The sequence below is a fragment of the Sciurus carolinensis genome, chromosome 2 (genome assembly GCF_902686445.1).
Source record: "Sciurus carolinensis chromosome 2, mSciCar1.2, whole genome shotgun sequence".
Taxonomy (NCBI): Eukaryota; Metazoa; Chordata; class Mammalia; order Rodentia; family Sciuridae; genus Sciurus; species Sciurus carolinensis.
The window spans coordinates 137214077-137230098 of record NC_062214.1 but is presented as its reverse complement, the minus strand read 5'-3'; the positions used below and the strand labels follow the sequence as shown (position 1 = coordinate 137230098).

Here is a 16022-nt window from a genome sequence, read left to right as displayed (position 1 = left end):
AAACAAAAAATTTGTTTCCATTTTGGGGAAACTTGACCAACAACACTTCAGCCAAATGATCAAGGTCAACATCAACAGTGATAAGTCATATTAATGGTTTTGATATGATATAATGAAAATGGCACTTTACCTTTGCTGTCTTCCTTCCCAAAACCCATAAACTTAGTCTAATCAAGAGAAAATCATCAAATATTAATAGAGGAGCATCCTTCAATATGATTAAAAGTACTCCTCAAAACTGTTAAGGTCACCAAAACCAAGGAAAGTATAAGAAAACATGACAGCCAGGAGTAGCATAGTTTTGGGACTAATGACACCTTAACTAACTCAGGCTGACTCCTTACTCCCTGGCAAGTGAGCTAGATCAAGGCCTCAAAGGTGGTTTCAATAGTTAATGACGATAAATTGGACCACCATCAGGGATTGGTTAACAACAGTTCCACGAACGTGATCAGCTTGTGCTTGCCATATAGTCCTATGGGACTCTCCGCCTGTGTGAACCCCACCCCCCCATGCCCTGCTGACCTTTAAGCTGATTGGTTCCCACCTAGCCCCCACCCTACATAAAAGCTGTGTGATTTCCTCAATAAACCAGATCCTCGTGTGCGCTGACAGACCTCCGGGCTCTGGTGTGTTTCCTTTGCCTCCGTCACTCATCTTCCTGCTCCACCCTGTATTCTCCTCAGGTGGGCTCTGAGGAGGTACATTGGACCTTGTTGCCTGACAGGGAGCAACAACCTAGAGAGACAAGACCACTGAATCTAATAGGGCCCTAGATAAGACTCTGCAACAGAAAAATGACATTAGATTAAAAAAGGAAATCTGATAAACTATGGACTTTAGTTTATAATAATAATGTATTGTTATTTGTTCATTAATTTCAGCAAAAATGCCCTACTAAAGTAAGAGATTAATAATAAGGACAACTGGTAGTTAGGTATATGGGAATTCTCCATACTGTCAACTCAATTTTTCTGTAAACTATAATTATTTAAAAAATAATTGTTAATTTTTTAAAGTTTCATATTTGAATAAACCTGACTTTATTTAAAAAAACAGTAGTGTAGCATGATCATATGTGGGAAATTTATGGTGACATATTTTTCTTGGTATATTCATGATTTTAGACATAAATTTAAATTCTATTTCTCACAAGCAATAGTTCAAAGATAATCTTTAAATTTTTTCTTTTCATAGTTACATGTTTCTAGTGGAGAGGGCTTATACTTTCAAAGAATTTTAGTATGTCAATGGTTAAGAGACACTGAGCAGTGGTTTGAATGTGCTATACCTAAATTATATTGTGTTCCTTTGTTCTGCAGTGGCATTTCCATTTCTTTTCCAGTATGTCAGTCATATAATTAGTGTTAGAGATATAATGCATTTTTTTCTAAAATGATTTCATTCATTCACCAAACATTTACTGAGTGCTTGTGCAAGAGAAAGGAAAGAAAACTAACATTCATTCTTCCACTTAAACAAGATTTATTGAAGGTATTTTGGAAAGAGCACTTTGCAAGAAGTTCGGGATACAGCTTTAAACAAAACCTATATGGACTCTATCCTCAGGAAGTTTGTGGTCTAGTGGGAAAGCAAATTTTTCAACAACTACACAAATTACTCTTTTTAAAGTCTATAAAGGGAAAGGAATGTTATGAGATGTGTCAGTCATTATAGAAATAACTTTCAATACCCTATCTCATGTAATAGCACAACCAATGATGTGATTTATATATGAGGAAAATGAGACTAGGGAGATTATATGTCAAGGGCCCCAGAGTAAGTCCTCATATAGAATATTTAATTTAGATGTATCTGATTCTAAAGATCACATTCAATAACACTGTACTTTTGCCTGAATTTCACAAACCTGTGAGGGACAGATCTTATTTTGATTTTTCTAAAAAGAAAACTGATAGTGAGAGGAAACAGAACTCAAACTTCTGGAATAATTCACTTATTTTCACACTACATTACAATGTTTCCTCAAAACAAGTTCTGTAACTTAGATGATCCAAACTGTAAATGTAGGAATTGAGAACATTTTTGTAAGACTTTAAAAATAAATTACAGGATTTATGTCAAAACCAGGTTTAGTTAAACAAAGTATTGCATTTTAACATAATTTTGGCAGATGTCTTACATCTCTTTTCTTTGCCGATTTTATTATTTTTCCATACTAATTAAATATTTCATTATATTTTTTGATAAAACTATTCCCGTTGGTGAGACCATAGGAGGAAATAGTTTTGCAAACAAGCAAGCTCAAATTAATTTATGGAGGAAAGTTTCCAAGAACAATTTCAATTTATTTCATTCAGAATTTCACTGATATTTTTCAGCTATTGTAGATTCCTTGGATGTCCCCATCAATGTAATAAGAGGTCTTGAATTTTTCTTTGCAGTGGAAAAGCTGACAACATATCCATGTTTATGTAGGATGCAGACAGGGGAAAGAGGATTAAAAACATTAAAACATTAAATGAAAAGAATGTGGGGAGAAGAAAAGAGAAAAGGGAAATACTGGGGAATGATATTGGCCAAATTATAATGTTACATTGTGTGTATGTACGAAGATCTAACAACAAATCCCACCATTATGTACAACTATAATGAACCAATAAAAATGTAAAAAAAAAAAAACCCACAACATAATTAACCCTAAATATATTTAAGTTCTACAGATTTTATTTTTGCGGGGGAATACTGTGGATTGAGGCACATCCCAGCCCTATTCTGTATTTTACTTAGAGACAGGGTCTCACAGAGTTGCTTACCCTCTTGTTGAGGGTAGCTTTGAACTCCTATCCTCCAGTCTTAGCCTCCCAAACTGCTGGGATTACAGGTGTGCTCCACTGAACCTGGCCAGATTTCTTAAAATTTCCTCTTACAATATGTTTCTGGTAGGCCTCACTTATTTATGCAAGGTAATATTCTTTACTTTTGTTTTGTGGGGCTAGGAATCCAACCCAAGGTCTTGTACACGCTAAAACGCACTTTTCCACTGAATCACACCCCCAACCACACGGAAGAGAATTTTAACCAAAAGGATGCACTACACATCTGTAAACTACAGTAGATTGCTAGTCACTTCGTAAAACACACAAAAATTCTTTTTTTTTTTAAATAGCTAAATTAGCAAAAGAAGAATGGTACAACCAAGGCCTTCAGAATTAGCATTAAGCACGTACTGAACATCTTTGATGTTTTGGAAGTGTCTTAAGTTATTATTACCTATTAAACAGAGAAGATGAACGACCCTTTTAATAAAAACTATACAACTCTGGAAGTCTGGCTACAAATCACGTTTACAATGGAGCACTCAGTAAAACTACCTTCTTTGACTTTCTTGGGCTCCTCCTTGGTCTGGTTGCTTACACAGGAAACCAAGGTGGGTAGTGCCAGGGATGATCTCACGCTGACGTGACGTCAAGAGCCCTTGATGTCAGAAAGTGGTTGCCAGGGGGACCGTTCGCCACCGACGGCAGAGTCGTGAAACCCCATCACCAAATTACTGTCTCCGTTTTGGCTTCTGCAGGGTCTAAGCTGCTACAGAAGCTTTAACCTAAAGGGGGCCTCAGGGAGAGAGGAGTTGTACTGCTGCTGCCGAGAGCTCCACCTCCGTGGCTCTGGGTCCCGGGCAGGGGCCGGGCCTGTGGCGGTGAGCGGCGGCCGCTGGAGGCAGGCGGTGGCGGCGGGCGGCTAGCCCGGGTCTCCCTCGTTCGGTGCAGGGCCCGGAGAGGTGATCCGCCATATTGGAGCCGGAGCCGAAGGTGCCGCGGAGCTGCGGCGCGAGGCGGGTGGAGGTGACGGCCCTGGCCTTCACGGGGAAGGAGTCGGCTCTACTGGGGCCCTCCAGGCTGGAGAGTGAATGAGCTACTTGGGCTAGGCTCTTCCCCGCCCACTCCCTCCACTCTCTGCGGCCGGGACTGGGCCGGGAGGGGGCCGGAGCCGGCTGTGGCGGCGGCAGCGGCAGCGGCAGCAGCAGGATGTTCTCCAAGAAGCCGCACGGGGACGTGAAGAAGTCCACCCAGAAGGTGCTGGACACCAAGAAGGACGCGTTGACCCGCCTCAAGCACCTGCGCATCGTCATCGGTGAGGAGCGAGCGGTGGTGGTGCCGGGGCCTGGGTGGCCCGGCCTTCCCCTGGGAGCCTGAGGACTCTCCCTCGCGACCTGGCGGAGTGGAGGGCAAAGCGTCGCTTCTGCGGAGACGCGGGAGGGCGGATAATTTGGGGAGGGGAAAACTTGGCATTTCTCAAACGCTTAATTACTATTAACACAGACATATCTAATTTTGAATTAATAGTCTGAACTCATTTTTAAGAATAAGTATGACTCTAAAAACTTAGATCTTTAAGACTTTAGGGAGACTTGTGTTGTGGATATTTGTGCTTTAGAAGATATGTTTGCCAGATGACTGACTACTGCCATCTCCACCCAAGTGAAAAGAAAAACAAAATCCTTTCGCAGACAATGCAATCCTTAATCTTTCAAGTTTCTTGGCTGATGAGGGCAGGAGGAAGCAGTTACACTTCTTTGGGAAGTGGGTGGTTCCCAAAAGCTTGTGGGGAAGAGCCCCGCCCTTTTGTTGATGCACCTTGTTCATCGTCACTGTCATTTAAAGGGAAAACTATTACTAGTTATAGGAAACAAGGTAGTTTTATCGATTTCTTTGGTTGTTGAGATTTGTATAGAATTTTCTTTTAAAAAAGTTTTCTTGCCTGTCTGCTGTCCTCAACTTATGTTTTGTTGATAGACCAAACAGTGCTTTGAGTTTTGGATATAATGTTAAATGAATGTTTTGGATACTTGGTCAGTTAGAAGACTGATGAGGGCTGTAATAATTCTTATGAAACCTCTGGTTCGGTATTTGGATTTTTCGAATGAAGAAATTTGAGGTAAAAGGGAAAGTTAGTTTGCCTGTATTGATTTACAGAATTAACGACGACTGAGTTTGGAACTTAGATACCTGAAGTTTAGTTCATTTTGTTATCTCAAGCTATCTTCCTAATGAGTATGTGTTTTGGAATGTGATCTTAATTTAGTGATATAAGTTAGTCCTTTATATAAGGTGTGTGTTTCTCTATTGTCTACTCATACCACCAGGATACTACCAAAAATACCGAACATTTGCATGGTGCTTTACTGTTTACAAAATGATTTCACAAAAATTTTAATCTTTGCATTAACTGTAGAGGTATATATATTATCATCATCTATTTTTCACAAGTGAGAAAGCTGAATTTTGAAAATATTAAGTAGTCATCTAAGCTACTAGAAGGTTGAATCACAACTGGAGCACAGATTTTGTGTCTCCAGTTTTATTTTTTACTCTTCCTGTGTTTATGACAACTAATCTTTATCACAAGTAAATTGTTATTTATTCATGTGGAATAGGAAGAAAGCAGTTCAATCTAGGTTAGCAATACCCAAAGAAGCCTAGTTTTCAAGAAAATGTAAATCTTTTAAATATGGTAGAGATTGTGATCTTTTTGTTTTCATTCTACTTGAAAGGTAAGTAATTGAACAAAAGATTTGGCTAAGAATGGGACAGAGAAAGTCAATGTGTAGATGTTGAAGATGATTTAGAGATACTGGCATTTTGAAATTGTATGCTTCCTGGAACTTAATTCCTACTTGGGAGAAGCTGTAGTTTTCGTAAACGCAAAGTGGTAAAGTTGAGTTCCAATAGAGTATTGAGATTTCCTAATTAATTAATTAAGGAATGATTTATTTATACCTCTTTGGCATAGAGGGTTTTTTTTCCCATCTGGAAGACATGATTACATGTGTCATATATTTTGTAGGTCCTAGCTTATTCAGTTTAGAAAATAACTTTTAAAAAGAAAAAAACCTTTTTGCTTTTTAGTAATTATGAACTTTTAAAGTGGAGAGTACACTGGAGAGTGTCTGTATACACACATATAAATATATATCCATATCCATGTATATGAGCATTTACATTTATAATATCCTTAGCAACTTTCAAATGGTAAACATTCTGCTTTCAGATTTCTTGCCCTGTGGAGTGGGCGAAGTCCATAGAGACTATACTTCAGTAGTTTCAGAACATTAGTTCTTAAGTAGGGACATTCTGCCCACTAGGACACAATTGACAATGTCTACAGATACTTTTTCAGACTGGGGCAGTTTCCTGGCATCTGGTATGCTAGATGTTGCTAAACATTTTACAATGCACAGGATAATCCTTCACAACAGAATTTTAGTGGTAAATGTCTACAATGCTGAGACTTTGATACTTGTTAAAACACAGAGTACAAGATGGACCTCCAAATGCTATAATTGGTTTTAATATATTAATTAAATCTAATAAAACTATTGTGTACTTTTAAATGGTTACAATTATTTATTTGAAATAAGGTTAAGAAAACAAGTGAGATAAAGTAGAAGGAGAAAAAATGAACAATGTCTTAGAAGTCTGCCAGTTAGGTATCTGATTTTACAGATGGAAGAGGGACTTCAAATCCTTTTTGGAAATAGAGTTTTAAATAAGGTAATCACAATAAGGAAACTATTTTACAAAGTAATTGTGCATTACCAGTTACACAGGATTCTTATTTTCGTTTAGTACTATCTGAACTGTATTGGACCAGACAAAACTACATTCACTTAGGGTATAGGAGTTCAGTACATCCAAATAAATGAGAACATAATCATAGTAAACCTCTTTCCTGGCTTATACTCCTACCATGGGATAATTTCAGTTGAATGCATATAACTTGATTCTGAAGAATTTAGGTTTAAATCTGTTTATTGTTATTGATAGTATATATTCAATTTGTAGGAACTAGAAGTTGTTGTCTTAAAAAAAGGGGGGGCTTGTCTGTTTCTAAAGCTTTGTGATATCCTTTTTACTCTTCCCCCTTCTATTTCATAACTAGTATCCTTAAGATAATGATAGTAAGTTAGCAATTATAAAGTAACTAACAATGCTTGGCTTATAGTGTGAATTGGCCAAAAGTTTGCTTCTATTTTAAAATAGCATGCCAAAAATTCAGTCCTCTTTATGTGCTTATTTGGCTAAAAATAAATTATGAGTTAGATGATTGTTTCTAACCACTAGATATATAATTGGCATAGAGTAAAACTGCACATATTTAGTTTGTACAGTTACATATTTAAGGAAACCATCATAGCAATCAAGATTAAATTTATCTGGACAATAAGGATAAACAGCCAGAGACTAGGCATGTAGCTAAATGGTCAACATGCCTACCAGGCATACACAAAGCCTTAGGTTCTATCCCCAGCACCACATTAAAAAAAAGAAAGAAAGAAAGAAAAAAGGACAAATATAGCCAGGTAAACAAGATAATATATTTATAATTCTCCAATTTCCTTATGTTCCTTTCCTCCCACCCCTACTTGCACTCCATCCTCAGCAACAATTAATTTACTGTCACTCTAGATAAGTTTGTGTTTTCTAGAATTTTATATAAATGGAATTATACAGTACAATCTTTTTTTTTTTTTTGCATCAGGAATTGAACCCAGGGGTGCTTAACCACTAAGCTACATCCCAGCCTTTTTTATTTTTTATTTGAGACAGTGTCTTACAAAGTTGCTTCGGACCTCACTAAGTTATGGAGGCTACTTTAGTCTCCCAAGCCACTGGGATTACAGGCGTGCGGCACCACATCCAGCTCAGTACAATCATTTTTTGTTTGGTTTCTTTTACTCAGCCTCATTATTTTGAAATTAATCTGTATTGTGGTGTGATATGTCAGCAGCTCAATGCTTTTTACTGCTCTAGTATTTATTCCATTATATGGCTGTACCACAGTTTTTCCATTCACCTGTTAATTGACATGTGGATTGTTTGGGGCTGTTATAAATTCAGTTGCTGTGAAGTGTACTTGTTGTATAGACATATGCTTTCTTTTCTCATGGATAAATCCAAGGAGTGGAATGACCGGGTCATATGGCAGCAGTATATAAATTTTTTAAGAAACTGCCAAATTGTTTTTCACCATTTTATATTCTCAACAGCAGTGATGAAGGTACCAGTTCCTCTGTATATGCACCAGCACTGTTCTATATGGGCAGTTTTCTTCATTTCAGTCATTATAATGGGTGTACTGATTATAATTAGTATTTCCATGATGCCTAATAATGCTGAATATCTTTTCATGTGTTTATTTGCCATTGTATAACCTCTTTGATGAAGATTCTGTTCAAATCATTTACCTGTTTTTAAACTGTTTGCTTTCCTCTTCAGTTTGGAAGTTCTAGGCATATTAGACAAATACTTTACCATTGTACAGCCCCTTTATATAAGTGTTTTATCAGTTTTTCCAGTTTGAGTTGCCTTTTCATTCTCTTAACATTTTGTTTTTTCAACTTGTAAAGAAGAAATGCTATTTTGGCTTACATCATTCTCTTAACATTTTCATTGGAGGAGTAGAAAAGCTTAATTTTGGTTAAATTCACATATCACCTTATTTATGGTTTGTATTTTTTGATAGTGTTATTTAAAATCTTTGCCTAACCCAAAATCACAAAGATTTTCTTTCATGTTTTCTTCTAAAATTTTTATAGTTTTAGGGCCTGTTTAGGTCTATGATCCAACAAATTTTCCCCCAAAGCTGAGGATTGAACCTAGGGTACTTTTTGAGTTACATTCCCATTTCTTTTTATTTTATTCTGAAAGAGGTCTCACTAAATTGCCTGGGCTGGTTTGGAACTTGTGTTCCTCCTGCCTCAGCCTCCTGAGTAGCAGGAATAACAGTCAGGCACCACCACCATGCCTGGCTTAAAATGATCTCTTTATCCTTGCAATATACTTTGATATTATATAGCTGCTTTTGCTTTCATTTGATTAGTATTGCATTATATATATATATATATATATATATATATATATATATCCCCATCTTTTTAACCCATTTGAGTCTATTTTTAAAGTGGGTTTCTTATTGATAGCATGTGGTTGTCTTTTTATAGTCTAATAATCTATCTTTTAATTGAGAGGCTTGGATGAGTATGTTTAATGTGATTATTGATATGGCTAAGTTTGAGTCTGTCATCTTGCTATTTGTTTTTTGTTTGGCTTATCTGTTCTTAGTTACACTCTCCCCCCTCCCCTTCTTTCATCCCCTCTCTTCTTTCTTTTGGATTAGTTGATTAAATTTTATGATTAATCTTTTGTTAGTTTTTCAGTTCTAACCTCTTATTTTAGTGATTGCTTTGTGATTTACAGTTTGCAATTTTAAACAATTAGAGTCTATATCCTTAAGTGATAATATAGTATTCCTCATAGAATGTAAGAGCCTTACTTCCATTTCTTTCTGGGGTCTTCAAACTTAGTTGTAATACATTTTACTTAAACAAGCAGCTATCTTTTAAAATTTTTTAAATAATAAAAAGTCCTATATTTACCCACTTAATGCAACATTCATTTTCTTCTTCATTCTTTTGCATATTCTGTCCAGAATAATTTTGTTTGTGCTAGAAAGACTAACATTTTTTTAGCAGTGATTATTGTTGATGGATTCCTTATACTTTTGTTTGTTTAAAAAAATCTTTGCCTTCTTTATTGAAAGATACATTTGCTCTGTCTAGAATTCTAGGTTGATGATTTTTTTTTTATACTTGAGTTTTTTTTTTTTTTTTTTTTTGCGGTACTGGGGATCGAACTCAGGGCCTTAAGGCAAGCACTCTACCAGCTGAATTATCTCCCCAGCCCTTTACTTGAGTTCTTTCTAAAAATTTTTTTAGTTGTCAATGAACCTTATTTTATTTATTCATTTATTTATTTATATGTGGTGCTGAGAATTGAACCCAGGGCTTCACACATGCCAGGCAAGTGTTCTACTACTGAGCCACAACTCCAGCCCTCCACTGTCTTTTTGTTTGCATTGTTTCTGATAAGAAGTCTTTATCATCTGTGTCTTTTTCTTTGTACCATAATTTTTTCCTCAGGCTACTTTTAAGATTTTTCTCTTCACTGGTTTTGAGCAATTCAATTATGATATACCTTGGTTAGTTTTCTTCATATTTGTTGGCTTGAGGTTTATTGAGCTTCTTGGATTGGTAGGTTTATAGTTTTCATCAAATTTGGAAAAATTTCAACCATCTTTTTCCCTTACATCTTCCCCTCTTTTTAGAACTACACTTATTGGAAAGTATTAGTATTGAATTACCATATCAAAAAGTATGGGGTTGTAGCCCAGTGGAAGAGTGCTTACCTAGCACACATGAAGCACTGGGCTCAATCCTCAGCACCACATAAAAATAAATAAATAAAATTGTGTCCATCTACTACATAAATAAATAAATAAATAAAATTGTGTCCATCTACCAAAAAAAAAAAAAAAAGTATTAAGAACTGGAGTTGTTGCTTAGTGATGAGAGCACTTGCCTAGCATGCACCAGGCCCTGGGTTGGATCCCCAGCACCACAGAAAAGGGAAAGTAATATATTGGAGAGTGTCATAGTTCACTGATATTCTTTTCTTTTTTTGAATTCTTTTTTTCTTTCTCTCTCTTTTTTTTTTTTTGATGTTTTCAAGTTCACTTTTTTTTCCAGCTATATGTAAACCGCCATTAATCCCATTTGGTTAATTTTTCATCTCGTAAATTATAGTCTTTTTTTTATTTTGTGAGATAGGTTTTTTACTCATTATATTGCCCAGATTGGCCTCAAACGTGTGACCTCAAATGATCCTCTGCCTCAACATTCTAAGTGCTGTGATTGCAGGTGTGCACTACCATATTCAATTAAAAAAAATTTTTTTTAATTAATGGACTTTTAAAAATATATATTTTTTAATTGTTGATGGACCTTTATTTTATTTATTTATTTGTATGTGGTGCTGAGAATTGAACCCAGTGCTTCACACGTGCTAGTCAAGCACTCAACCACTGAGGTACAATCCCAGCCCTACCACATTCAGTTTTTAGAATGTTTTAAAAAAAAATGTCATCTATTATATGTCCTCTTAACTTTTTGAACATATGGAATAAGTTTTAAAATAATTTAATATATTTCTCTGCTAATTTTAACGTCTCTTTCAGTTATAGATTAGTTTCAGTTGATTATTCTCATGCTGGTTGTTTTCTTATTTCCTTGTATTCCTGGTAATCTTTGGATACCTGATACTGTCAATTTTACCTCCAGTCTGAGTATTTGTGTATTACTGATAATCTTTGTACATTTTGTATAGCAATATGTTCTGTATTACTATACATTTTTTTTAGCCTTTTTCTAGGGTGTAGTTAAATTACTTGGAAATAGTTTGATCATTTTGGGTCATGCTTTTATTATTTGTTAATAATTGTCTGCTATGATATGAGTACCTTCCTGAATATTCTTTCCATCACCACACACATTATGAGGTTTTGTTTTCCTTTGTTTTGAAGTCCAGGTCTTGGAAACAGGCACTGTTCCCATCCCTGTGTGAGCATTTGGTACTATTCCCTATAAATCTTTTGCATGGTTTCTTTTTTGTTGTTTGTTTGTTTTGTTTTGGATAGATTCTTACAAGTGTAATGTGGTCATACTTGAAAAGGGGGGATCCTCTTCAGTTTCTTGGGTTCTCACTGAGTGCAGCCAGTCTCCTCTTCCGTGCTTTGTCTTGTGCAAAGCACCAAAAACTTGCGTTGGTCTTCCTGGATATTCAACTCCATTTTCTCAACTCATGGAGTCCATTGGCTCTACCTGAATTCCCTTTTCTTTCACCATGACTTGGAAACTCCCTTAAGGCTGTACGCTGGAGTAGTCATAGGGCACACCTTGTTTATTTGTCACCTCTCAATCATCTCTCTGCTCATCTGATGTTCATGTCTTTCTGAAAAACAAAGAAAAAAACAAGAAACAACAGTTTTCAAGATACCAGACATCAGATGCTGATAATAAAAGGTTCACTTATGTGAATGAGACTTAAAATTGGCTCATACAAAGCAACTTGGTCCCCATTTTTACTTTTTTTATATAGAGGAGAAATGTGTTATCATAAATTGATTTGTGAAAAATATCTGAGTGTCTTTCTCCAATCTGAATACATTCATGCTTGTATCTGGGAATTTTTGAACTATAACCTGCTTTTGAAAATAAACTAATTTGATATATCTTTTTTATTTTTTAGAGTTTGATAAGCAGTTTAGTAAGTAATCCTGTTTGCTCCTTTACATGCTTTTGTTTCTGGTCTTCAATTTATTTTCTTAATTTGAATCTTACTGACTTGAAAAATTATTTTGACTTAATTGAATTACTTTATGTATTTATGAAGAAATGATTTACTGTGCAAATTATTGTTATAAACATTACCAATTAATCCGCTTAATAGAACAAGCTGTTTCAAATACTGTAAGTCAGTTTTGCATTAACATTTCATCTATTAAGGATTTTATTGCATCTAAAGGATTATGAACTGAATAAAATGTAGAATGAACAATTAATGATCAACAAAGTCTGAGTAGCCACCATTCAAAGAAAGAAACATTATCACGTTCCAGAGATGAGCTGATTACAACTGTAAGTCATTGAATTTGGTTCTTAGATTTCCTGCTGGCTAAGGTGAAAAGAGAAACATGTTGTTACAAGTTTTTGGTGTCTTAGAAAAGAAAGCATCCTTTTTTGTTTGTTTTGATTAAAAGTTTTTGATTCATATCAGTCACAATTTATTTGTCATGTATGAGTTTGTATATTAGGTCTAATGTCTCTTTTAACTGAAATATCATGGTATATAAGTAGATCTTGGAGAAAATAGCAAGATGGGTGATTATTACTGGCAAATGGCATTATCATCTTCCTAGTTAAAGACAATGTGGTAGAAAAAGAAAAATTGATGTTGGGACATTTGGATATTGAAATGTTTGGGACATTTTCACATCTCCTCCCCAAAATTCCACCCTCATCAATTTAGCAAGGCCCTAGGCAACTTGGGAGATCCTGTCTCAAAATAAAAAAATTAAAAGTAGTTAAGTACCTTTGGGTTCAATCTCCAGCCATTCCCCCACCCCCCAAAAAAAACAAAGTTTTATTTCTTGCTTGATCTTTTACAGTAGTTTACTAATCTCTCTCCCTATGAAGTTCTTTTCCCCTTTCCAATCTCTCTTAAATGGTGCTTTTCTAAAGTACATTATTGAGCAAAGTACAAAATTTAGCTTGCATTTAGGACAATTATCTGATCTTAGCCTATCTTTTCGACTAAGTTTTGTAGTTTTCTCATATTTTAAACAAAGCAATATAGTGGTACTTAACTTTAATAAAAGTTGTTCCATCAGATGTTATCATAGAACATGACACTGTTGCAAATGTATACCTTTTTCCCTATAAACACTTAGCACATTGTTTTATGTTAAAATGAAAGACTTAGATTGTGTTTGCCCTTTTCTGAGTTCTAATTCTCTCCTAATGACACAGATTTCCTTGTATCTGTGTATCCTCCATTCCTGAAGAAATGTCAGCATTTCTGCTATTGTAATATTGTTAGTTTTGTGCTTCTGTTGCTACTATTATACATCTGTACTCATCTGAAAATACCCCATCTTTGGTGTCTACCTTGCTTGATCATCTGCCCTTCAGATTCTTACTGCTCTTATTTCTCAACCTTATGATCACTGTAAAGGAGTTTGAGAACTGGCTTATCTTTATCTCTTGCCACTATCTTAAAGGACTTTAATAGATAACAAAATGACCCTTTAATTTCTTATGCTCATTTTATTTTATTTGTTTATTTATTTTTTGCGGTGCTGGGGATTGAACCCAGGGACTTGTACTTTGAGAAGCAAGCACTCTGCCAACTGAGCTATATCCCCAGGTCTGTATTTGATATTTCGTATGCCTGTGCAGTACTGGGGATTGAACCCAGTGCTTTGTGCATGCTAGGCAACCACTTTACCACTGAGCTATACTCTCAGTCCTTTGATTTTTTTTTTTTTTTCAACTTTGAGACAGCCTCACTAAATTTCCTGGACTGGCCCAGAACTTGAGATCAGGCTGCCTAAGTCTTCTGAGTAGCTGGGTGTATTTGATATATTTCTTTCCTTCCTTTCTTTTTTTTTTTGGAGATTGAATCCAGGGTATATACTTGGCGGTGCTCCACCACTGAGCTCTAGCCCCAGCCTGTCTGTAGTTTTTTATTTATTTATTTATTTTTTTGATATGGGAAATTGAACCCTTGGGTGTGCTACCACTTAGCTACATCCATAGCCTTTTTTATTTTTTATTTTTGAGACAAGGTCTTACTAAATTGCTTAGGGCCTCAGCCTCCTAAACCACTGAGATTACAGGCATGTGCCACTGCACCCTGCCTGTATTTGGTATTCTTAAATTTAATAACCTTACTACCATTCCATTTAACCAATTACCCTTTTGCAGACTTTTCTTAAGTAACCCAAGTCTTCCTTTCAGTGTTGATATTTTTCAGTGTTCTGTCCATAAGTTCTCTTTTCTTCTAACTCTATATATTATCCTTGGGTAAATTGCCTTGGCTTCAACTGCTTATTTATTTATTTAGTGATAATCTCCCCTATCCCCCACCCTGCCTTTTTTTAAGTTCTCATCTGTCACTTAAACTCTAGACCAGCATCTCCAGTTGAATGCGCCACTTATACCTCAAATGTTCAGTGTCCTAACATTATCTTTTCTACCACATTATCTTTTTTAATCCCATTATTCTTCTCTGACACTTTATACTTCAGAATTAAACCAGAAATCACTTTCCATGATGCCTGTGCCTTTGTTAATAATATTTATTTACTGTAACAGTAACTGTCTTCACATTATACTTATACCTGGAAACTTATGTTCCTTTTGAAATCTCAGGGAAAGTTCTATATAGAATTTTGATAAAACCTTCCCTATCTGGTTGGTTTATGGACTTATCATACACTGTGAATGTTTACCTCTAGTAATTTAATTCTTTTGTTGCAACATAATTATTTATTTGCATGCTTATACCTTATGATCTTTCTGAGGGCAGAAGTATGTCTCTAGACCCAGCATTGTGCCTGGCTACATGTATAAGAGGTGCTCAGTAAATACTGTTCCGTTCACGAATGAATATACTTGGTGTAAGAAGAGCAAAATTGTTGTTTGGTGAGCAACTTGTAAGCAACCGATTGGCCCTGGTGGAAAAAAAAATATTTGAAGTCAGTATTCTGATCAGAAAGAAACCTTTGAGTTGTCTTAAGTATCTGTGTTTAAAAAAAAAAAAAAAGATTCAGAAACTAAATCTGTAGAATTGAAAAACAAGCAAACACAAAAACAGGACATTAATTGAAAAATGTTTATGATTTTCTGGCCAATTATTATAGTCATCCCCCCCCACTGTTGAAAGAAACTTTTATCACCACTTAACATGACACCAGATTTTTTTGAAAACTTATATCTTGATGAGCCCGACATGTTAGCTTTAAAGTAAACCACTTTCTCATTTTTCTACTCACTTTCATCTCCATCATTTAACAAAATGAATTGACCTGTGAATAAGACTATGAGGAGAGGGGGCTCAGTGAAAACAGAGCAGAAAAAAATTTCAAATTATGTTGTTCTGGAAGATCAGAGTTACACGTATTGGAGTGGAGTTGACATAACATTAGCCAAGTTGGAAGAAGTTGGAAGTGGTGAAGAACAGGTTCTTCACTCGAGCTTCCAGAGGAAGTGTGATTCTTCTAATGCCTTGATTTGGACCCACTGATACTAATTCCATACTCTGATCTTTGAGAAAATGAGGGATTTTTTTGATTTGGTTTGTGTGTGTGTGTGTGTGTGTGTGTGTGTGTGTGTTTTAAACGTTTAGTGCTGGGCTCGGGTTAGAACCAAGGATCTCATACAAGCTAGGCAAATGTTCTCACTGAGCTACATCCCTGGCCCAAAGAACAAGTTTTTAATGTTCTTTTAAACCACCAATTTTTAAAAAAAAATTTTTTTAGTTGTAGATGGATTCAATACCTTTATTTTATTTATTTATTTTTATGCGGTGCTGAGGATTGAATCCAGTGCCTCATACATGCTAGGCAAGCGCTGTACCACTGAACTACACTCCCAGCCTCTA

The 16022-nt window shown here is 35.7% G+C and overlaps 1 protein-coding gene across 1 annotated transcript in view; it reads left to right on the top strand.

The window, feature by feature from the left end:
* The first annotated feature begins 3494 nt into the window (after positions 1 to 3494).
* Positions 3495 to 16022, top strand: part of Ralgapa1 (Ral GTPase activating protein catalytic subunit alpha 1) — a 217231-nt gene continuing 204703 nt past the window's right edge. The window contains 1 exon segment of the mRNA XM_047542464.1: positions 3495 to 4095. Coding sequence (XP_047398420.1) covers positions 3990 to 4095 — 106 coding nt within the window. The 5' untranslated portion in view covers positions 3495 to 3989.